Below are 24050 nucleotides of genomic sequence, written 5' to 3'. Positions count from 1 at the left end.
AGCCATATTAAAATTCTTTAACAAACAAATGGAAAAGTATCTGCTATATTTGATGGTATTTAAGATGTACTTTTTTTTTCCAAAAAAGGTCATAAAAATCACTCTGGGTCCTATATGCCAAGTTGCTTTAAATAATGGCTTTAAATTTTGACACAAGACCAGCAATTATAAGGGAGGGGTAAGTCAATTACATTGACCACAGCATTTAAATGGTACTTATCTTATCGACCCTGAAAGGATGAAAGGCAAAGTCAACCTCAATAGAATCTGAACTAAGAATGTGAAAATGGATGAAAATGCAGCTAAGCATTTTGCCTGCCAGCTTGCCTAAGTTGCTTTAAATATTACATGCTTTAATGCAATAAAATATATTTTTCTCTGAATATGCACTGCTGAAATGAGGGTGTGTCTCATGTGCCCATGCATCTTTCATTCCATTACATGTGGTTCTTAACTAGGATGGCAGCGCCTCCTTGGAAACTTTGTGTATCACAAAGGAGCACCAAAGAATGCTAGGGCAGTGTTGGGTGTTTAAAGGAGACCTGCTTTTTCTTAGAAGCAAAACATTTAAGACTAAAGACAATCTTTGTCAAGGTTAAAATGTGACTAAGATATTGTGTTATTAGAAAGTTAAAACATGACTGATGGTGCACCAAAGTACATTATAATTTCATTATATAAGTTCAAACCTTCATAAGTAACTTCCATGAAAATGTGACATAATAGGCATTAGTTCATGGAAATATTTAAAAGTAGAGATAAATTAGGTGGGACATTATAAGAAAAGATAGATAAACTACTGCACAAAATATGAACTTGTGTTTGATCAAAATAGTCAGCTGTTTTTATATTTCTTTATTTTTTCTATAAAACACAGAGAGGCATTTCTAAGATGCCATTTTAAGAAAAGGGTTACCAAGTTGAGAACCACTTATCTAATTCCATTTCAAGCTGGTCTAGAAATAATAAATTCAGTTAATAATGTTTTAATGGTAACCTTGTGAGAGAAGAACATTTTGTAAAGAATAGGGGATTTGGACAAGTTATATGATTAACATTGACAACATGAATCCTGGTAACTAAATAAAACATACAATTTATTAAAAAAACAATGGTTTCTTTTAGAGACGTATTATAAAAAGCTTTAACCCTTTAGCATTTAAACTGCCCATATCCAACCAAAATATTCTGTTTAATGAAGTGGTATCAAAAAGTTCCCAGACTAGTTATATTCAATAAAAAAATAACTTATTTACCTAAGTTTTAATATCATCTTCAAAACAATCATATTGTGCAGCAATACACCAGTCCCAGTGTTCTTGTCACTTTTGGAATCTGACCTAGAAGTCATTTTCTGTAAGTGAGTCAAGGACCTTCTGTGATTTAACAGTGTTAAAACGGTGACCTTTGAGCTGCATTTTCATCTTGGAGAAGAGATGCAAGTCCACAAGTGTTAAATCTGGGAATTATGGCAGGTGCAGAAGCAATGCCATGTTGTTTTTGGTGAGAAACTCACAAGTGAGGAGACCTTGGTGACAGTCTGCATTGTCATTGTAAAGAATCCACTTCTTCATACTCCAGAGATCTGATTGCTTTCACCAAATGCCTTCCCTCAAATGCTTCCAAATGTCACAGTAGAACTCTCAACTGATGGTCTGGCCCCGGGGGATGAATTCTTGATGCACAATACCACATTTCTGCGGGGTGACACTCAAAGCAGGTCTTCCAGTTCACTCGTTGTTTTCCAAGTACATTCTTCTGCTTTTGAAGCACCCAAGCCACTTGAAACATTGCATACAATCCACTACCTTATCACTGTAAGCTTACTGAAGCATGCTCAGTGTCTCTATAGCAGACGTCCTAAGTTTAAAGCAAAATTTCATGTTGGCTCTTTGTTCCCATCCATGACAAAATCGCAGACTACAGCATGCTGCCATTTGTTGGCGTACTACAGAACTAGTCCAGAAACTGTTTGATACTACCTCATATGTTCAAACTGGCCAGATCCAGCCTCTTACACTGACTCTACAATATCATTTCTAAAAATAAACAATCAAATCGTTGACATCTGTGAAGCTACAAAATAATGTATGATTAATTCATGACAATGTGAATAAATAAATATTACATTTGATAGAGTAATCTGAATACTAAAGGGTTAAAGAATGATGATGTAAATTTGATAAGGTGAGATATTTCAATGACAGATGACACAAATGAAAACTGAACTACTAACAACTCAAATACACATGATCTATTTTAATTATTTTAGGACGTATTTTTCTATATGAAATACAATGTAAACATATTTTTAAAAAGCCATAATTCCCATACAACTATCTATTTATGCCTTCAGCGTTTAAATTATTCAGTCAAATGTAATGCTTATTTATTCATATTGCTTTGAATTAATCATGCAATATCTTATAGCTTTCAAATTTCAATGATGTAATTGTATATTTTTAGAATGACATTGTAGAATAAGCATGAGATGCCAGATCTGGCCAGTTTGAACATAAAACAGGTAAAATATTTGGGCTAGATACAGCTGCTTTAAATGGTAAAGGGTTAAAATTGATAAACAAGAAGTAATTTATCAAATATTATACCAATTGTCTAGGATAAATTGTAGATGACAAGATGATTATTTAGACTAAATGTAAAAGCTCATTTATAAATAACAGCAGAACATTTATTCTAAGCAAACTTGATGTCTCCAGTCAACATGGTCTTTAAAATAAATTATTTAACCCTATTTTTAAGGAGGCAAGCTGTCAGAATCCTTAGCATACCAGGAAAAATGCTTAGCAGCATTCCATCCATCTTTACGTTCTGAGTTCAAATTCTACCAAGGTCAACTTTGCCTTTAATCCATCTGGGGTCAACAAAATAAAATAAGTACCAGTTGAACACTGGGGTTGATGTAACTGACTTGCCCCCTCTCCCGAAATTGCTGGCCTAGTGCTAAAATTTGAAATCATTGTTTAACCCTTCATCATCATCATCATCATTTAACGTCCGCTTTCCATGCTAGCATGGGTTGGACGATTTGACTGAGGACTGGTGCAACCGGATGGCTACACCTGGCTACACCAGGCTCCAATCTAATTTGGCACCTTCTAGTGTGGAAATCAGATGTATCCACTCAAAATTTCATAACCCTTAACTACAGAAACTAGTTAATCCATCTTTGTTGAGGGATATCATTGGTTGAGATATCATTGTTCCTGGAATAACTAAGAAATTTAATTTCCCAGTTAAAAAGTTAAACTCATAACTTTATTTTTAGAGATGCAAAACTTAATATTTACATCCATAGTTCATTTTCCTTGGTTTGATGTGTAATTTGAAATGTAACGTTGACATAAATATTAAAAAATATTTCATCTGTAAAAATTCAATAATGGAGAATATTTAAGGGGAGTAACTCTGGAATTTTTAAACGACTAGTTTTGAGAAAATCTCATAACTATACAACAAATTCCATTTAACGCATTAAATCAAGACATATACATACATATGGTGTATTAGTCCCTCTTGAATCAATATCTACAGTAAAATTTGAACTCAGAACTACATTTGAACAAAAAAGTGTTTGCAATAAGTAAAAGCAATAAACTAACCTATATCAACTGATTCACTCTCAAGCTGAAATAAATACAAAATATATTTATTAAAAAAATAGTTTAAACAAAAAAAGTAACATTTTTATTAATACACATTGATATAAAATCTATATATGCCACAGGAGGAAATTCAGAGAATTTTTAAAACAATATTTCAGAATAATCATAAAAATATATAAAGAAAATATTCAAATTACATTTTTAAATAAATATTTATTTCAGTTTCATTTTCTACTAGCAGAAATATCCAGCGTTGCCTGGATTAAAGAAAATAATGAAATTCGAAAATGCCTTTTAGATCTCTAACATGACACATGGATTATGCAGTTCTCAACAGTAATTAGCTGAGGTACAAACTATTAATGTCAATAACATATTTTGTCCAATGTTCTCACTGTTAAAATTGTTAAAAAAAAACAGGTAGTTCTTTGTCTTTGCAATCACCTTCAATTGTCAGTACTTATTTGAAACACATTGAACCTGAAAATGCATAAACTTGAGAAGAACCAGCCTGCAGGCACTCCTCTCCAGTTAAGAAGTACATCAACTCCATGCAAAATACATTTAAATGAGCATTCATTATAATAGCATTCCCACATGCATTCTTTTCAAGTTATTTCGATGTTACACTCGCTTGCCCTAAGCCTTATTGCACGCAAATGGAGAAAACGTTCACTGCGTATATATCGATCGCTGTACGCCAGTGTCTAACCGCTTTAGCTTTTTAATGCACAAAAAATTGAAATTATTTTTTTTCTGTGCCTCTGATTAAAATTTTCGAAAAACAAACCCAGCCACATTACTTGGAAAAATATAATCTTTATTGTGCTGGTTTTTCGTAAAATTTCGCGCATGGGAAAGGCAACAAAATCGCCCCTCTCCACTTTGAATGGGATATTCCTATCTTAAAAAGTAATAATCGATTATCTCAGTAACCATGGGAGTTGGAGGGCAATAAAAATCTCCTGAACATGAGCGGACCATGCTGCTACTCTGTGCTGAATTGCACGCGATTCCACTGCCCCGTTCTCGAGTGAATCTGCCGACACTCAATCAAGCAATCAAGAACACTACAATTTATAGTATAGATTATGCAAGTGTAAACAACAGCAGCATTGTTGGATATAAAGCCAACAAGCCAATCAAAAGCTGAATTCATATCTGATGATGAGAATAAGGGAGTGTCTGCACAACTTGGACAGAACAAAGATTACAAACTATTTTTGTTTGATGCACCAAATATCAACAATTTCTCACTAATGTGTGTATCTTTCAGTGACACACAGTGACACACACACACACACATATATATATATATATATATATATATATATATATATATAGTTGAAAATATATGTAAAAAAAAAATATAAAAAGTGGAAGAGAAATGCCTTCGTTTCATATTGTTTAATTAATATCTTTTTATAAATATATGCATATTATATGGATGTCGTGAAATCCAACCGGTTTTCACTATTTTAATTAACTTTTCAAGGGACATTGTACAGTCATCAGTCCTCTTGACAGAGGGGTTTCGTCATTTTGGATGTTTGAAGATATATATATATATATATATATACACACACACACATATAGCTGCAGGTACCAGTGTGGCTGTGTTGTAATAAGTTTACTTCCCAACTACATGGTTCTGGGTTCAGTCCCACTGCATGACACCTTTGGCCAGTTTGCAGTCAGTAGATGCCTTAATACAATAGAAACAATTATCAGCTTCAGGACAGGAATTCTACAATTAAAGATATGATTTTATCTATACATATCTTTTTGTCATCAAATACTCTGAATTTCTTGAAATTCTTCAAAATTATGTTTAGATCTGCTTGTCATACATGAGGATTTACCTTGGATGTGTATTCTACTTACATTTACTGGTGTCTAATTCTTTTAAAACTGAGTGCTTTATTGATCTCCACCTGGATTTTTAAAAAAAAATTTTCTAACTATATATATATATATATAATTAATTCAATAATAGGATAAAATCTTTTCGAAGAATTAAAAAAAAAAATATATATATATATATATATATATATATATATATATATATATATATATATATATATATAATTAATTCAATAATAGGATAAAATCTTTTACAAGAATTTAAATATATATATATATATATATATATATATATATATATATATATATACAGACATGATGAGTTTTTGCTTACCAAATCTACTCACAAGGCATTGGTCAGCTCAGGGCTATAGAACAAGACACTTGCCAAAAGTGGTAAGCAGTGGGACTGAACCTGAAACCCTATGAATGTAAAGTTACCTTCTTAACCACAGAGCCATGCCTGCATCTAGAAAGAAAAAGTCAATGTTAGAAAAGCCTGTGAACTTACATTGTGTAGATCTGCATGAATTGCAGCAAGGGTTCTGGTTAGTTGGAGAGGAAGTTGTGAGTACACCACTCTGTAAAAGATAGGTTTTCATTTGACAGAATTTTTAGTATGTAAAAATTTTTTTTTTTAGTAATCATATAATTTTATCATTTAACATCTTCACAGAAGTTAGGAGCATTAATAGATTTGCATATATTTTTAAAATATTTTTGTTTTTTTACTTGTTTCAGCCATTTGACTATGGCCATGCTGGAGCAGCGCCATAAAGGGTTTTAGTCAAAAAATTCAACCTCAGGACTTATTCTTTGTAAGCCTAGTACTTATTCTATTGGTCTCTTTTGCCAAACCACTAAGTTATAAGGACATAAACACACCAGCATCAGTTGTCAAAAAACGGTGGGAGGGACAAATACAGACACACACACACACACATATATATATATATATATACACATACATACACAACAGACTTCTTTCAGCTTCCATCTGCCAAATCCACTCACAAGGTATTGGTTGGCCCGCAGCTATAGCAGAAGACACTTGGTCAAGGTGCCACACAGTGGGACTTAACCCAGAACCATGTGGTTGGAAACAAGCTTCTTACCACACAACCATGTCTGTGCCTATATATATACACAACAGGCTTTCAGTTTCTGTCTACCAAATCCACTCACAAGGTTTAGGTCAGCCAGAGGCTATAGCAGAAGACATGTGGCCAAGGTACCACACAATGGGACTGAACCCGGAACCATGTGGTTGGAAAGCAAGCTTCTTACCACACAGCCACACCTGCATGCAGAAAATTATAGGCAAAATTATTTGTTCTATAGATTAACATTTTCTAATCAAAACTCATAAGTGGTTCCAATTTTGTAGACAGTTTGTTTAGTTAGCATATTAGAACAGGCATAATGTGGCAAGCTGGATGTTAAATGATGATCATGATGACATTTCTACCCTTATTTATCTGTTCCTGGAGGCGCAACGGCCCAGTGGTTAGGGCAGTGGACTCGCGATCATAGGATCGTGGTTTCGATTCCCAGACCGGGTGTTGTGAGTGTTTATTGAGCGAAAACACCTAAAGCTCCACGAGGCTCTGGCAGGGGATGGTGGCGAACCCTGCTGTACTCTTTCACCACAACTTTCTCTCACTCTTACTTCCAGTTTCTGTTGTGCCTGTAATTCAAAAGGTCAGCCTTGTCACACTGTGCCACACTGAATATCCCCGAGAACTACGTTAAGGGTACACGCGTCTGTGGAGTGCTCAGCCACTTGCACGTTAATTTCATGAGCAGGCTGTTCCGTTGATCGGATCAACTGGAACCCTCAATGTCATAAGCGACGGAGTGCCAACAACAACAACGCTATCTGTTCCTATTTTCTTCTTTATAAGCACAGTATGCTACAAACCAACAGAGGAGCCTTTTAAGGGACACAATTGCTTGCAACTAAATCCGATTCAAACATCAGTCAATTATAAAAAAGAGAGCACATTTGAAAATACAGTCTTATATTCAACATACACACGAAATCGGAGAAAAAGATGGAATGATCAGAACCAACTTCAGGCAAAACAACAACATATTATACTGTCATTTAAACATAAAGACTTAGTTTATGAAACACTGTTCTATATTCAGTACATTACTTTACTATCCATCCATCTTTTCAGCTCACTATTCCTGGAAGGATCATGGAAGCAAAGACCTAAGCCAACTCCTCCATAGATTATATAATATATATATATATATATATATATATATATATATATATATATATATATATATATACACATGATAAAATAGACTCCAATAGACTCATGTTGGTCTGTGCAGTAAAACCGGGGCTAATGCAGAATTGCAGCTCTCCTTGAAAAGTGCATTTTTTTTCAAAACATTCTGTAGTATTCCTATGTTTTAGATGTTGGAAATTACGAATATGCAAAAAAAAAAAAAATAATTAATCTTAATTTCCCCCCCTCCCCCCACGAATTTAAAATTTTGATTTTGTTTAAAGAGATTGTAGTGAATTGACGAACATATACAAATTGAAATTAAATATAGACAAAAATCATTAAAGTGAAAAGAATTTGCATTTGACTTGTATTTGCCTTAAATCATCATCATCATCGTTTAACGTCCGTTTTCCATGCTGGCATGGGTTGGACGGTTCGACTGGGGTCTGGGAAGCCAGGAGGCTGTACCAGGCTTCAGTCTGATCTGGCAGTGTTTCGACAGGATGCCCTTGCTAACGCCAACCACTCTGAGAGTGTAGTAGGTGCTTTTTTAACGTGCTTTTTACGTGCCACCAGCATGGGAGCCAGTTGGTGCGAGCGGGCAGGCATTGACCACGTTTGGATGGTGCTTTTTTGTGCCAAATAATTAAATGTGAATTAAATATATACTATTTTATGTGAAACAAACATTAATATGTTTAATAAGGGGCTCAAATTTCACCCTCTCCCCCAATTTTGAATTTTGAACATTTTCATCCATTTATTTGTTTGTCTCTCTATCTATTTATCCATTTATTCATATCTATCTATCTATCACTTTACACACACACACCTATATATATATATATATATATGTATATATATATATATATGTATATATAGAAATATGCTTATTGAATTTAAAATTTTGAAAACATGGTTTCTTGCATATTCGGAATCTCTGTCATCAAAAACAGGAATCCGCTGAAAAAAAAAGAAATTTTTTTGCATATCCATAATCTCCAACATCTAAAACGCAGGAATCTGAAAAAAAATTTTCCAAAAAATGCATTCTCCCAGGAGAGGTGCAATTCTGCATTATCCCCACAAAATTATAGATTTTAGTAAAATTAACAAGAAGTGTACTGTGAACTTGCCATGCAGAGCAGAAAATATATTTCAGGCAAAGCCCCTCTCCATCTTTTCCTTGAAGAAAGACTCTGAATCATTGGATTTTCCAGTTTCTACAGCAACCTCACTGAACTCTTTTTGCTGTTATCACACTCTACTTTTGTCCAAAGGTTTGCTATTTAATACAGCTTATAAGCACAATAAAACAACTGCTACACTAAGTTTTTGTTGAAACATTGAAGCTATTCCTAACCTTGTCAATATAAAATTTGCATAAATTTACACAAATCATATATATGTGTAATATAAAAAAGTGAATAGTAACTGAAATATTTACTTGTTCTTAAACAGTACACATCCTCCAAGTACCCCAGCCCATCTTTGGCTTGTTTCCAGCAGTGTAACAACTTCCATAAATATTGAGAAGTCTGTCTGAAAAATATGTAGAAAAGAGTTGCATTTTAGACTATTACTTCTTTTATCAAACATATATGTCGGAGAAGGTGTGGCTGTGTGGTTAAGAAGTTTGCTTCCCAACCAAATGGTTTTGGGTTCAGTTCCACAGTGTGGCAAGTGTCTTCTCATACAGCTCCAGGTCAAAGCCTTGTAAGTGGATCTGGTTGATAGAAACTGAGAGGCCCATTGTAGTGTGTGTATATATATATATATATATATATATATATATATATATATATATATATATATATATGTGTTATAATTTAGAACAAACAGTAAAAGATTGTGTGAGTGTATACGTATGTAGACGTAAATGCAGGAGGTTTATGTCTATATATTGTGAGAATATAGTTGCATGTATTTTTTATATTTTTTACCACCTACTAAAATTACTTTCCTTTTTATTCAATGGTTTTCCATAGTGTTTGTTGCCATTAATAGCTGACGAGAATGTATCATAGCTCTTCGCTCCAACATTTGAAACTCCAAGTACTATAATGACAACCTTTTACCGTTTGTTCTAAATCATAACATATATAAATAATCCTCTATTTCTCTAATATCGAGGTTTCATTCTTTTGTTGTTACTTTTTATTATTATTAGTATTTATATACATACATGCATACATATAATCATTATCATAATTTAACGTCCGTTGTCCATGCTGGTATGGGTTGAATGTTTTGACCAGAGCTAGCAAAGCTGGAGAGCTGCACCAGGCTCCAGTATGATTTGGCATGGTTTCTATGGTTGGATGCCCTTCCTAATGCCAAAAACTTTACAAAGTGTGATGGGTGCTTTTATGTGACATTGCATGAATGCTTCTATGGGGCACAGGCACAGGACTCTTGCATGCCAAATGACTTCACCAGGTGATTGGTGGGGGTGGTGGAACCTCACCACTTCTACTGGGGAGTATGGGTCTTCTTGAGTACAGCAAAGCACCAGTTATCTTGGTCTTCTGTCATCTTGTCTGAAACATTTATTGTCCTAAGGCCATCTGTCAGTACTTCATCTTCCCTCTTTCCCAACTGGGGTAGCTATGTATCTCTTCTACAACAAGACACCAGTTTCTTTCCCTCTTTCATATTTTAACCTCTCACCTGGTACAAAGCCTCCTGCCTCAATACAACACTCCCTTCGTTTGAAGGGTCTTGTCTTGCAAGTTTCTTGGTGACCTCACTGGTGCTGGTGCCACATAAAAAGCACCCAGTACATTCTATAAATTGGTTAGCATCAGCTAGGGCATCCAGCCATATAAAACATGCCAAAGCAGGCATTAGAGTGTGGGGCATCCGTTTGGCTTGGCAACACCTGTTGAACTGACCAGCCCATGCCAGCATCAGAAAAAGGGTCATTAAATAATGATATTTCATTTACATCTTTTGTTTTTTATTTGTTTCAGTCACTGGACTACAGCCATGTTGGGGTACCACATAGAATAGTAGAATTTTAGTCAAAACAAATTAACCCCACTAATATTTATTTATATATATATATATATATGGGTTGATCCACTACTCAGGAAGAGACTATTCTAGAGTACGTTCTGTCTTGTCTTCGAAACGTCTAGATAGAATAGAGGCAGCTGATGAAGGGATATTCCAAGTGGCTTTCCGTTTTCCTATGTGTTCGTTCCGTTGTCTGTAGTTTATTGTTCTAACGTCCTGTACCCTGATATGCATGTATCTACACATGTAGATGTAAGTATGTACATATATGTGTGTATACATGTATATATATTCTTTGTATTATATATATATATATATATATATATATATATATAAAGTCTGGTACTTATTCTATTGGTTTGTTTTGCCAAACTGTTAAGTTATAGGTATATAAATATACCAACACTGGTTGTCAAGCAGTGGTGGAGAGAAAATACATACACATATATATATATATATATGATGGGTTTCTTTTATTTCTGTCTTCCAAATCCACTCACAAGGCTCTGGTCAGCCTGAGGCTACAGTAGAAATTTGTCAAGGTGCCACGCAATGTGGTTGGAAAGCAAACATCTTACGACACAGCCACACCTGCATCTATAGATATTGAATTTTTCAATGTAAATGAATCATTTCATTATCCTTATTTTAATATTAAAATAATTCACATTTTTAACTGAGAAATTTTACTTAATGCAAATATTTATCCACTGAAAATTGAGAAAAAGTGTATTAGTTTCTGCAATTTTCTATGCAAAATAATGATTCCAGAATTTTAGTCACTAGCTTATAAAATATTACTTACTTTAGGGATCTTGAATGATGGAATGGTCCGAAAAGAATGTTCAATAACACTATCATATTGGAAACATAATGGTAAATAACTGTCAAAAACACATTTCAACTTATTCAAGAAATCCTCGTGATCTCTGCCAGTGATATTCTATGAAAAAAAATAATGTTAAAAAGAAAAATGGAAAATAGTATTAATTGTAACATTTTTAGTAATAATTACTATTAGATAACAATGTAGTAATATTTACTATTATTAATAATAATATTTCTATTAAAAATAGTCATTTTTTAGCCTTTAATATTGTTTGAAAATATAAGCATGTTTCCAAGCTAACTTGATATAATTCAAAATAATTTTTTTTAAATATTTGATCATTCAAAGTTCACAAAAAGAAGGAAAAGGATAAATATAAAAAGAGCAGTTAAGGGTACAACTCTATTAGAAAAAAGGACATGACTTGAACTTAATTTATTTGTATCAAATTTGCTAACTTTAATGATACTGAAGACAGTGCCTGGTGGTTATAGGCAGAATTGTGAGCAGTGTTCCCTGAAGGTTGCTTTTTTGTACATATGCTGGTGGCATGTAAAAAGTAGCCAGCAAACTCTGTAAAGCGGTAGGTGTTAGGATAGGCATCCAGCTGTTGAAACCATGCCACAAGAGACAACTTGAATCTAGACATCTCTCTGGCTGGTCAGCTCCTGTCAAACTGTCCAACCCATGCCAGCATGGAAAATGGACGTTAAACGATGATGATGATGTGCACACATTTTACAAATAACACACAAAGCATAAACTGTGCACACACAAGGTTTCAAAATGAAAAGTATCTTTTTATCAAGAGAAATTTGAGCGTTGGTTACTCACTTGAATGCACAAATACTTCACAAAAAAGTATAAAATTTGCATACAAGCAAATTTCTGTGCACTTCCACATTTTGTATATGAGATGCTGTAGCAAAAATCAGTGCTAGCTATAATTTCTACAGAATGTCTATGCAGAAAATCTTAATAATGTAGGCACAGGAGTGGCTGTGTGGTAAGTAGCTTGCTTACCAACCACATGGTTCTGGGTTCAGTCCCACTGTGTGACACCTTCGCTAAGTGTCTTCTCCTATAGCCTCGAGCCAACCAAAGCCTTCTGAGTGGATTTTGGTAGATGGAAACTGAAAGAAGACTGTCGTATATATATATATGTATATATATGTGTGGGGGTGTGTATGTTTGTGTCTGTATTTATCCCACCCACCATCACTTGACAACTGAAGCTGGTGTGGTTACGTTCCCGTAATTTAGCGGTTCAGCAAAAGAGACCCAATAGAATAAGTACTAGGCTTACAAAGCATAAGTCCTGGGGTCAGTGCTCCAGCATGGCTGCAGTCAAATGACTGAAATAAAAGAGTAAAGCACACTACTAACACAGTAGAATGTAGTATTGTCTTATAAAAAAAACGTTTAATATACTTTATAGTATATTATGGTTATATAATGAAATACCACACACCTACAAGTCATTGAAACAAAGAGTGTTAAACAAACATCTTTCAGCGTTTATTTTGGCTCTTTGTAATCTAAGTTCAAATCCCATAGAGGTCAACTCTGCTTTTAATTCTTTTGGGTTTGAGAAAACAAAATACTAGTCAAGTACAAGAATTCATACTATCTCACCTTTCTCAGAATCAGCTGCATTACAGTCAGAGGAAGATGTGAGGTGAGGAGGGGTAATTACTATATCTTTTCCCCTCTATTCTAATCTGTCTGTTTGTCTGTCTACCTATCAACTTTGTGAAAGTAGAGCCCTCAGGTACCTCCTCCATAGGGTCTTATAAGAAGCAACCATCACTACAAGACTTTCTGGCTGGATTCCTAAGCATGACAAAATGAGACTAAAGATATTATCCAACCATCTCATTCTTGGTCTACCCTGCAATTCTTTCCTGCAGTATTCCAATCCCATGCTCATAGTACCAGAGCTGTGACTTCTCAATGCAGCAGAGTGGTGGCTTAGCCCGGAAGGGACTCCCTGGTCACTGAGATCTGATAGAGTAAGGCACATGATGATGATGATGATGATGGTGATTATGATGGTGGTGATGATAATGGTGATGGTGATGAAGTGTGTTAGTCTGCAAATATGATAGTGTACGTAGTCAAAAGTTGCAGCTGTATTTTCATCAAAGAACATCTTAATCTGTTTTCTCAGGACAGTGTAGACACAATAAATGTGAAACAACTTCATTTAGAAATGGTCATTAGACAATCCTTTTTGATTGATGATGCCTGCTACATGTCAGTTTGGGTAGATTTAACAAGAATTAGAAACAACAACAGCAGCTGTCAAACAGCTACAAATATTCAACTTTGAGTAAAGATGAAATCATTTGCTTGCAGCAGGAATTGAAGACATAAAAATCAGCAATGTTACTCATATATACTTTACATAATGTCTCTAATATATACATGTGTGTGTATGTGTGTAAAGACAGTTGAGTAGATATACAAGGATGTAGGCATAGCTGTGTGGTTAGGAAGCTTACTTTGTAACCATATGGTTTTGAGTTCAGTCCCACATATTGCCCATGGTTGATCAAATCCTTCTAAATGTATTTGGTAGACAGAAACTGAAAAGAGTTTGTGGGTGTGTGTGTGTGTATGCATGTATATATATATATATATATATATATATATATATATGATAAATAACAAAGGTGGTTATTTTTCATCCTCTCAGTCATTAAAATAAACACCAGTTGAGTACTGGGATCAGTCTAATTGACTTACCCAATCCTCTGAAATTGCTGGCCTTGTCCCAAAATTTCAAACCAATATGGTGAGCTGGCAGAATTATTACCATGTTAGTCCTTTTTGCCAAACCACTAAGTTACAGGGATGCAAACACACCAACATCAGTTGTCAAGTGATGGTGGGGGGACAAACACATATACATAAATACATACATAGATACACATATATTATATATATATATATATATATATATATATATATATATATATACACGACAGGCTTTTCCAGTTTCTGTCTACCAAATCCACTCACAAGGCTTTAGTTGGCCTGAGGCCATAGTAGAAGACACTTGCCCAAGGTTCCACACAGTGGGACTGAATCCAGAACCATGTGGTTGGGAAGCAAGCTTCTGACCACACAGCCACTCCTGCTTAATGACATTTCTTACAACTTTACGTTCTAAATTTAAATACCACTGGTGTTGACTTTGCCTTTCATCATTATAGGGTTCATAAAATAAGTAGCAGCTGAGCACCGGGGTCAATGTAATCGACTAGTCCCTTCCCCTGAAATCACTGGCCTTGTGTCAAAATTTCAAACCAACATGTTTAATTCAATGACGATTGACCCACAACAGATTTGCATTTAAAAATTTCAAACTGTACCTTTTTCACATCTTTTAAGTTTCCTTGTAGTAAGCAGAACACTTCATACAATAACTGAAGTTGATATAACAAAGCAGATTCATTCTGACTTTGAGTACTTCCAAGGACCTAGCAGAAAAATAAAAGCAGTTTATACAAATAAGAAATGTACATTGAAATGGAAAATAATAAAGTTCATATTTAAAAAAAAAAAAACTTAGGGGTTCAGCAAAAGAGACAGAAAATAAATAGTGGACTTGGAAAATAATAAGTACTGAGGTCAATCTCTGACTAAAATTCTTTAAGGTGGTGCCCCAATATGGCTGCAGTCTAATGACTGAAGCAAGTAAAAGGATGAAAAATACTCACCTTTTGCCTATATTCAAAAGTGTGTTATGTGTGTGTGTGTGTGTGTGTGTGAAGTAGGTATACTTGTTAGTTGTTATTAAACAGGAAAAAAGAAATCAAAGATAAATTTGCTTGCAATTCAGAAAAACATTATAAGTACAAGAGGAACAGACATCCTTTGATACCAAACTTATTTGAGACTCTGATTTTATGATACAAAATATCATTTTTAAAACATTCAGATTTGATTAAAACACAGATTTATGTGTAAATTCAGCATTTTCTGTGGGTCTTTTTGTTTTTTTTTTAGCAGAAAACTGTTACATTACATATATTACTTTTTTGCCTTCTAACATTGAATACAGGCTTTAATTTCCAAGGGAAATATTTCTCCAAGACTATAAAGCATAGCTATAGAAATTTTCCACCAGGGTCCACATGACCCTTAGAGGAGCACATAAGGTTTTGCTGTTAAAATTTATGTGCAATAAATTGGTTATACTTCACAAAATCTTTCAACAATTTTTTTTATACAATTCCAAAAATATTTAATTATAAAAATATAATGGGATGCTTTTTGAACAGAAAATGTCTATGGGAGTCCAGTAGAGTAAAATAGGAATCAAAGGTGTTCATAGGCAAAAAATTATCAAGAACCAATGCACCAAGAAATAGGTAAGGTTTGAAACTCCAATTCTTGTATTAGAAGTCAAACACCTTAACTAACCAATGAGATATACAAAACATTAATTCCACTAACATTTTTAATCATCATCATCATCATTTAACATCTAGTTTCCATACTGGCATGGATTAGACCAGGGGTTTTCAAACTGTGGTCCGAAGGACAAGACAGGGGGTCCGTGGACAGCAAATACTTTTTATGGGCAATTTGATTTTATATATGTTTTTTAATCGAAATCTTTTAATTGACAATAAACCTATTTGTTAAATACTGTTAAATAAATAAATGTAAAAATATATGTTATTTTAAGCAAATATTTATGTATAAATTTCATAAGTGTTTATAAGGGGGTCCCTAAAGTAAAGCCTGAAATATAAAGGGGTCCGCAAGTCAAAAAGTTTGAAACCCCCCCCTGGATTAGACGGTTTGACAGGAACTGGTAAGCTGGAGAGCTGCACCAGATTCCAGTCTGATTTGGCAAGGTTTCCATGGCTGGATGCCCTTCCGAACATCAACCACTCTGTGAGTGTAATGGGTGCTTTTTACATTGCCACGACTATGATTTTACAACTGCCATTTAGATGACATACATAGATAGAATAGAAAACAACATACCAACCGATATTCTTTGAAATGCTTGAACACATACATTCCTCGATAAAGGTAAATTGAACGTGGAGGCGAGTTCAAGTAATTTTCGTGGATATCAATCATTCCCATCAATTGACCAAATATGTTACAAAGTTCAGTTTCATCTATCTACAAATCAGATCAAATGGAATTATCTCCCATTACTATGTCCATCTATATTTAAAATATTTAACAAAGAAATTACTGAATGTAGCGAACATCAAAAATACAATTAGAAATTACTTATGCATTGTGAACAAGACATTAGCTTATGTCATTTTACACAGTCTGACAAACAAGGGAGATGAATCCGGAAATCTTTTAAGTTTTTTTAAAACCACCCATGAGAAGAACAGAATTTAAATTTTGTTTTTGAACCAGTAATTAAAGAGTCGCTACATAAATGTACAATACTACCCATGTAGGCATGGAAAATGAACAATTAAAAAAAATTAATATATCTATGTCACCAAGATTAATCACTTGGAGATGCAACCAGCACGAAAAGCAAATATATTCAATACAGTCAGCATAAAAATGTAATTGAAATACATTTATGTTCTGATATCACAGAGTCACTTGAAAATATATACCTATTTTGTGTCTATAAGAAGCAATATAAATATCTTTCCTAGTCTATAATTTTCTTCACATTCTATTGATGCTAAAAAACATATTTAACAGAGAGCTAAGACAGATCAATAAAATAACTACATAGATCTTGTTTACAATTAATTAAACAGAATCAGTAAGAACTTTCATCTTTCACAATTACATCGTTTTCAAGTGTCAGTATTTACTGCATTTACTTGTGTATAGGTTGCACTCTTAATTTAGCATTAAATCTTGGTAGAAAATTTTCCCCTTCATATTCAAACCAGATATCAGATTTGATCTGTGTATAAGTCGCTCCTTCCACAGTTTTTTTACAGTTAAAAATCAAGTATAAAACAGTACAACTTAAGCAGAAGCAAATATGATAAATGTACCTATTTTATGTCTACTAATAACTATTAATTATAATATCAATTCTCTTATTTAGAGAAAAAAAATTTTACTTTTTTAAACCGGTGCTAAGAAAATAAGAATCCGTTGTAAGTATTATAAATGATTTCAAATTTTGGCATTTGAACTCGGAAAATAAAGTCATAAGAAATGCCAGTAAGCATTTTGCCTGGTGCAGTAACAATTCTGCCAGCTCAGTGCTTTAATAAGAAATTGGGTTAAGCTTTGTTTTTATGAAACCGAGAGATCATTACAGACCAAAACTAAGCTAACTATTAACTGAATTAAATTTTAACAATCATTCACTAAATTTCGCAGCATTTAATAACTGAGAAACATTTACCTAAAACATTTCCTTTACTGAATAAGAATGCTAATATACTGATATTTGTTTTATGCTGAGATTTAAAAGTTAGCACTGTAAATTAAAGATTAACTTATAAGTTTAGTGCTCCTACTTCGTTTAATCCTAAACTTTTGACAGTTAGATAGAATGGATAACTATGAAATGAATGTCTATCAGGAATACAATATAGTCCCAGAAATGGAACGGAAACTTCATGATTCACTACCAATTTTCAAAGCAGTTAAAATCAGTACAAGATTACAAAAACAATTAAGTCAACAAGCTGGCAGAGTCATTACCATACCAGGCAACATGCTTAGTAGCAGTTCTTATGGCTTTACATTCCGAGTTCAAATTCTGCTGGGGTCGACTTTGCCTTTCATCCTTTTGGGGTCAATAAAATAAGCTCTAGGGTCAATGTAATCAACTTACCCACTTCACCGAAATTACTGGTCTTGTACCAAAATTTGAAACCAAATTACAACAACTATTATTTTTAAAACAGTATTATAAATTTATTTCTGAATTGAAGACATTTCAATTGAAATATTTCAAAAAAGTTAATCTAAGTTTTGGGCTTTCAGCATTCTGCTAATGTCATATCAAATAATAATTACTTCTTGTTATTGGCACTCCGTCGATTACGACGTCGAGGGTTCCAGTTGATCCGATCAACAGAACAGCCTGCTCGTGAAATTAACTTGCAAGTGGCTGAGCACTCCACAGACATGTGTACCCTTAACATAGTTCTCGGTGATATTCAGCGTGACACAGTGTGACAAGGCTGACCCTTTGAATTACAGGCACAACAGAAACAGGAAGAAAGAGTGAGAGAAAGTTGTGGTGAAAGAGTACAGCAGGGTTCGCCACCATCCCCTGCCGGAGCCTCGTGGAGCTTTAGGTGTTTTCGCTCAATAAACACTCACAACGCCCGGTCTGGGAATCGAGACCGTGATCCTATGACCACGAGTCCGCTGCCCTAACCACTGGGCCATTGCGCCTCCACAATTACTTCTAACAGAGGCACAAGACCAAAAATCTGATAGGATGGAGTAAGCCAATTAAATCAACCCCAGGGCTTCATTACTTCTTTATTTCATCACTCTTGGAAGGATGAAAGGTAAAGTGAGCCTTAGCAGGATTTGAACCTCAGAATCAAAAACATCGAACCAAATACTGTAAAACATTTTGTCTGATTCTATCAATTCTGTCCACCCATGATCCCCCAAGCTGAATAAAGTTTTAATAAGCAAACTTAATAATTTAAGGAATTATATTCAAACCTAATTATATAAGCAAACTATATTCAAACCTAAATATATAAGCAAACTTAATAATTTAAGGAATTATAATCAAACCTAAATTTTAATAATCTATAATTTGGAGCTCACATTTATACAGCAAAAAAAAAAAAAAAAACACAACAAACCGTTTCTGGATAGTAATATAATATAGCATTCTTTGGATCATCTCCTTCATCTTTTAGAACAGTCATGTCATAGAGAATGACACGCGTGTCTGTTAGAGTCCTGAAATAGAACAAATATTTAAGAATCTTGAATAATGTCAAACAAAAAAATGCAAATCCTTCATAATTTCAACTATCTTACATTCTTTTATTCTTTTACTTGTTTCAGCCATTTGACTGCGGCCATGCTGGAGCACCACCTTTAGTCGAGTAAATTGACCCCTAGACTTATTCTTTGTAAGCTTAGTACTTATTCTATCAGTCTCTTTTACCAAACTGCTAAGCTACGGGGATGTAATCACACCAGCATCAGTTGTCAGGATGTTGGGGGGGGGGACAAACACAGATACACACACACACACACACATACATATATATACATACAATGGGCTTCTTTCAGTTTCCGTCTACCAAATCCACTCAATACTTTGGTTGGCCCATGGCTATAGTAGAAGACACTTGCTCAAGGTGCCATGCAGTGGGACTAAACTTGGAACCATGTGATTGGTAAGCCAGCCACTTACCACACAGATGAATCTGTATGTTGTTCAATCCTTTTGTTACCATATTTCTGTCAAAATATGCTACCTCAGTTTCAGCTAAGTTTGAAAATAATGAAGAATTTAGTGAAATAACTTTGTCATTGTTAAGCTAGTGTTTGGAGCATAAATTACCATATTTTAATGTGTATAAGGAACCCTTTTTCGTCAAAAACTAGGTCAAAAAACTATGGGAGTTTCTTATAACATGGATAGCATTATAATCCCTTACAAAACATACTTTCTAAATTTTAAGCCCCCAAAATTAGGGGGTTATTTGAAATTTTGGCACATGGCCAGCAAGTTCAGGGAGGGTTTACATCAATTACATCGACCCCAGTGTTCAACTAGTACTTATTTTATTGACCCCAAAAGGATGAAAGGCAAAGTTGACCTCATCAGTATTTGAACTCAGACCTTAAAGACAAATGAAAAGGCAATAAGCATTTTGCCCAGTGTGCTAATGATTCTGCCAGCTCGCTGCCTTTTTGGAGGGTGGAGTTCATCCGGGAATTTGGAGCATAAATTAACATGAAATTATAATAATCAAGATTACTTTAAAATAAGACATTTGTATCACATAACCAAGGTTTGTATTATAGAACTAAGGCTGGCTGTTATCAAAAGGGTTAAGATCAGTCTATGACTTCTTTTTGTCACAAATTTGTTTATAGAGAATCACTTATGATACATAAATACACTAAAATATAATATATATTTTAAAGATAGAAATAATCTATACACACACCATACATATTTATTTATTTATTTCAGTCATTGATCTGTGGCCATGCTGTGGACACTGCCTTGAAAGAATTAGTCAATCAAACTACATCCAGAACTTATTTTATATCTATTATTCTATTCATCTCTTTTATGTTAAACTGCTATGTTTTGGGAATGTAATCAAATCAACACTGGTTGTAAGGCAGTGAGACTCACACACACTATGTATGCATGCATGCATACATACATACATACTGGGCCTCCATGCAGTTTCCATCAATCAAATTCACTAACAAGTCAATGGTTGGCCCTGATGCCTTGTGTTGTGTAACAAAGAGCTGAACCACATAGAGTAGTGCCTTTTATTTGTTTTTGTTTTACATTACTTAGTAATGGCATGGCTGTATGGTTCAGAATTTCACATCTCAACCACATTGGTTCTGGGTTCAATCCCACAGTGTAGAACCTTGACCATCACCACATAGCCCTTGGGTGTGTTTTGCAGAGTAGCTTCTGTAGTAAACATGTGGGCTAGTTGCTCCATCAGAGGATAATTTCCTTCTTTCCCCCCAATCAATCTTTGAGGCCCCAAAATGTATGAAGGAGCTTATTACAATTCTGCCACTTATTAAATTTGTTTATTTGCTTCATGTCCATTTTTCCCATGCTTGCAAGAGTTAGAAGAGAATGTTGTTTAAAGCATTGTTTTTCAGCCATTGTTTTACTGATGCGAATCTTCATTTGCTTTTTGAGTAACAGTTTTGCTTATTCCACACAGCATCAATGCACAGTGTCCAGATGGTTTGATGCCAGCTGCACTTTGCAGATGCAAACAAACACACATATACATGCGCAAACTCACACACACACACACACACACACACACACATGCACAAATACACACACAATGATTATCTATTTAGTGTCTGTCTACTAAATCCACTCACAAGGCATTGGTTGGATCTATATGGTCACCTAATCTGTTAGAAATAACAGCCAAATTTCTTTAACCCTTTTGATATCAACCTGCCTCAAAAAAACACTAGTCTAAAGTGCTGCACAATGGGACTGAAACTGAATGATATGGTAAGGAAGCAAGCTTCTTAACTCTACAGAAGTTTCACCAGGGGCATTAGAAGACATTTTACCCAATGTACAGCAATTAGACTGGACACAAAAATATGTGATAGCAAAGTGAACTTGTTCACAACATAATACTATGCCCGAACCTATTTCAAAATCAATACTTCACACACACACACAAACGCAGATAAGGATACACACCATAGAAAGACAGAATGGATTTAACAGGACAAGAAGAGACACTTGAGATAGAGTGTCACTGAGGAGGACACTGAATGTGTGATGAAAGGTTTCAGACGAAGGACAGTAAAATAAGAATAATAAAGCTGAAGTGAAAACCATGTATAGAGTGCATGTTGTTGATTGGTAAAAAACATGACCATCTCCAAGTATAGCAATATCTGTTTCAACATGTGATTTCATATCAGGAATCTTACAAATCAAATACATAAATGTAAGTACAAAGCACAGGGAGAAAAACCCAATTATAGATTGACGGATGTAGTTAATAGTTATCAGTGTGGTTACAGCAGAACCAATAATTTTACAGACGTAAAAGTACTAAAAGAGATAAAGAATTAGATCAGTTGTGGGCACAGTTGTCAGCAAATGACACAACGTCAAATAGACAAGTTTTTATGAAGATAACCAAATATGTTACTGACTAACAATTTTCTAAATATAAGAATAATGTATTACATTCCAATAAGGCACCATGGAGTCTATATATATTCTTTTATTTGTTTCAGTCATTTGACTGCAGCCATGCTGGAGCACTACCTTTAGTCGAATAAATTTACCCCAAGACTTACTCTTTGTAAGCCTAGTACTCAATCTATTGGTCTCTTTTGCCGAACCGCTAAGTTACAGGCACGTAAAGATACCAACATCGGTTGTTAAGTGATGGTAGTGGGATAAACACAGACATACAAACATATACATAGATATGTATATATACATATATATATATATATATATATATATATGACAGGCTTCTTTCAGTTTCCATTTACCAAATCCACTCAAGGCTTTGGTCAGCCCAAGGCTATAATAGGAAACACTTGCCCAAGGTGCTATGCAGTGGGACTGAACCCAGAACTACGTGGTTGGTAAGCAAGTTACATACCACACAGCCACTCCTGCACTTACATATATATATATATCATCAGTAGATCGTATATCCAAAAAAGAAGCATACTCTAAACATTAAAACAGTAATGTATTTATAGGAAGTTAATTATATGGTTAATCAGTGCTGCATTAACCCATTAAGCAAAATAAGGACATGCTTAGGGCATCTAGGGACAGGGGCACCACAGAAATGAAAATGGTTTATGGCACAAAAGAAATCACTTTAAACTTACTAAAATGATATTTGTAATGCCTTATCTCTAATAAGTATAGAAGCAGAAGTTTTATGTAAAATTAATTTTAACAATATCATCAAACACTTTGCAATTAGATTAAAAAAAAAAAACGAAGGAAGGAACTTTTCAAATATAAATTAAATGGAAGCATACAAAAATAAACATTATTTTCCATCCTACTGTGAATTTTCATTTTCAAAGATAAAAATTTATTTTATGGCTTATTATCATTTACATTTTGAACTATTTTCGTTTACATTTTGAACCATTTACATATACTTGAGGGCATCAAAACCTTTTAAGTGCTTAGGGCCTCTATGGGTCTTAATCTGGCTCAGTGGCCAGTCATAGGGTGACCAATGGTTTTGCATCCACAAAGCACTTAACCTTACAGATGGCTCACCAGATCCTAATGGCCATGGAATTATAACCTCTATCTCTATTTTAAAAAGTGGTAATATGCCTGCAGCCGTTAGGGTCCAAGGAGCCGCCTATAAGGCTAAGCGCTTTATGGATGCAAGACCATTGGTAATATAATTAACTTCCAATACATATATATATATATATATATATATATATATATATATATATCATTCCTTTTAATTTTCAACACATATCATCATCATCATCGTTTAACGTCCGCTTTCCATGTTAGCAAGGGTTGGACGATTTGACTGAGGACTGGTGAAACCGGATGGCAACACCAGGCTCCAATCTGATTTGACAGAGTTTCTACAGCTGGATGCCCTTCCTAACACCAACCACTCAGAGAGTGAAGTGGGTGCTTTTACGTGTCACCCGCACGAAGGTCAGTCAGGCGATACTGGCAACGGCCATGCTCAAAATGGTGTATTTTATGTGCCACCCGCACAAGAGCCAGTCCAGGGGCACTGGCAACGATCTTGCTCGAGAATC

The 24050-nt window shown here is 34.5% G+C and overlaps 1 protein-coding gene across 7 annotated transcripts in view; it reads right to left on the bottom strand.

Moving 5' to 3' along the window:
- LOC106882148 (uncharacterized) overlaps positions 1 to 24050 on the bottom strand; it is a 74919-nt gene that overhangs the window by 39889 nt on the left and 10980 nt on the right. For all 7 annotated transcript variants that reach the window (XR_016242305.1, XR_016242304.1, XM_089354035.1 and 4 more), the window contains exons 2-8: positions 19382 to 19481; positions 16587 to 16730; positions 14960 to 15067; positions 11559 to 11696; positions 9183 to 9277; positions 6001 to 6070; positions 3624 to 3648 (exon numbers count right to left, since the gene is read on the bottom strand). Coding sequence is in view for 5 of the 7 variants with exons in the window: in XM_089354033.1 (XP_089210159.1) it covers positions 3624 to 3648; positions 6001 to 6070; positions 9183 to 9277; positions 11559 to 11696; positions 14960 to 15067; positions 16587 to 16730; positions 19382 to 19481 (680 nt within the window). In the remaining 2 variants the exon portion in view is untranslated. The remainder of the gene's footprint in view (positions 1 to 3623; positions 3649 to 6000; positions 6071 to 9182; positions 9278 to 11558; positions 11697 to 14959; positions 15068 to 16586; positions 16731 to 19381; positions 19482 to 24050) is intronic.

The sequence above is a fragment of the Octopus bimaculoides genome, chromosome 6, assembly GCF_046866305.1.
Source record: "Octopus bimaculoides isolate indiv1 chromosome 6, ASM4686630v1, whole genome shotgun sequence".
NCBI lineage: Eukaryota > Metazoa > Mollusca > Cephalopoda > Octopoda > Octopodidae > Octopus > Octopus bimaculoides.
The sequence above is the reverse complement of the archived record's forward strand: the minus strand, read 5'-3'. Positions and strand labels throughout refer to the sequence as shown.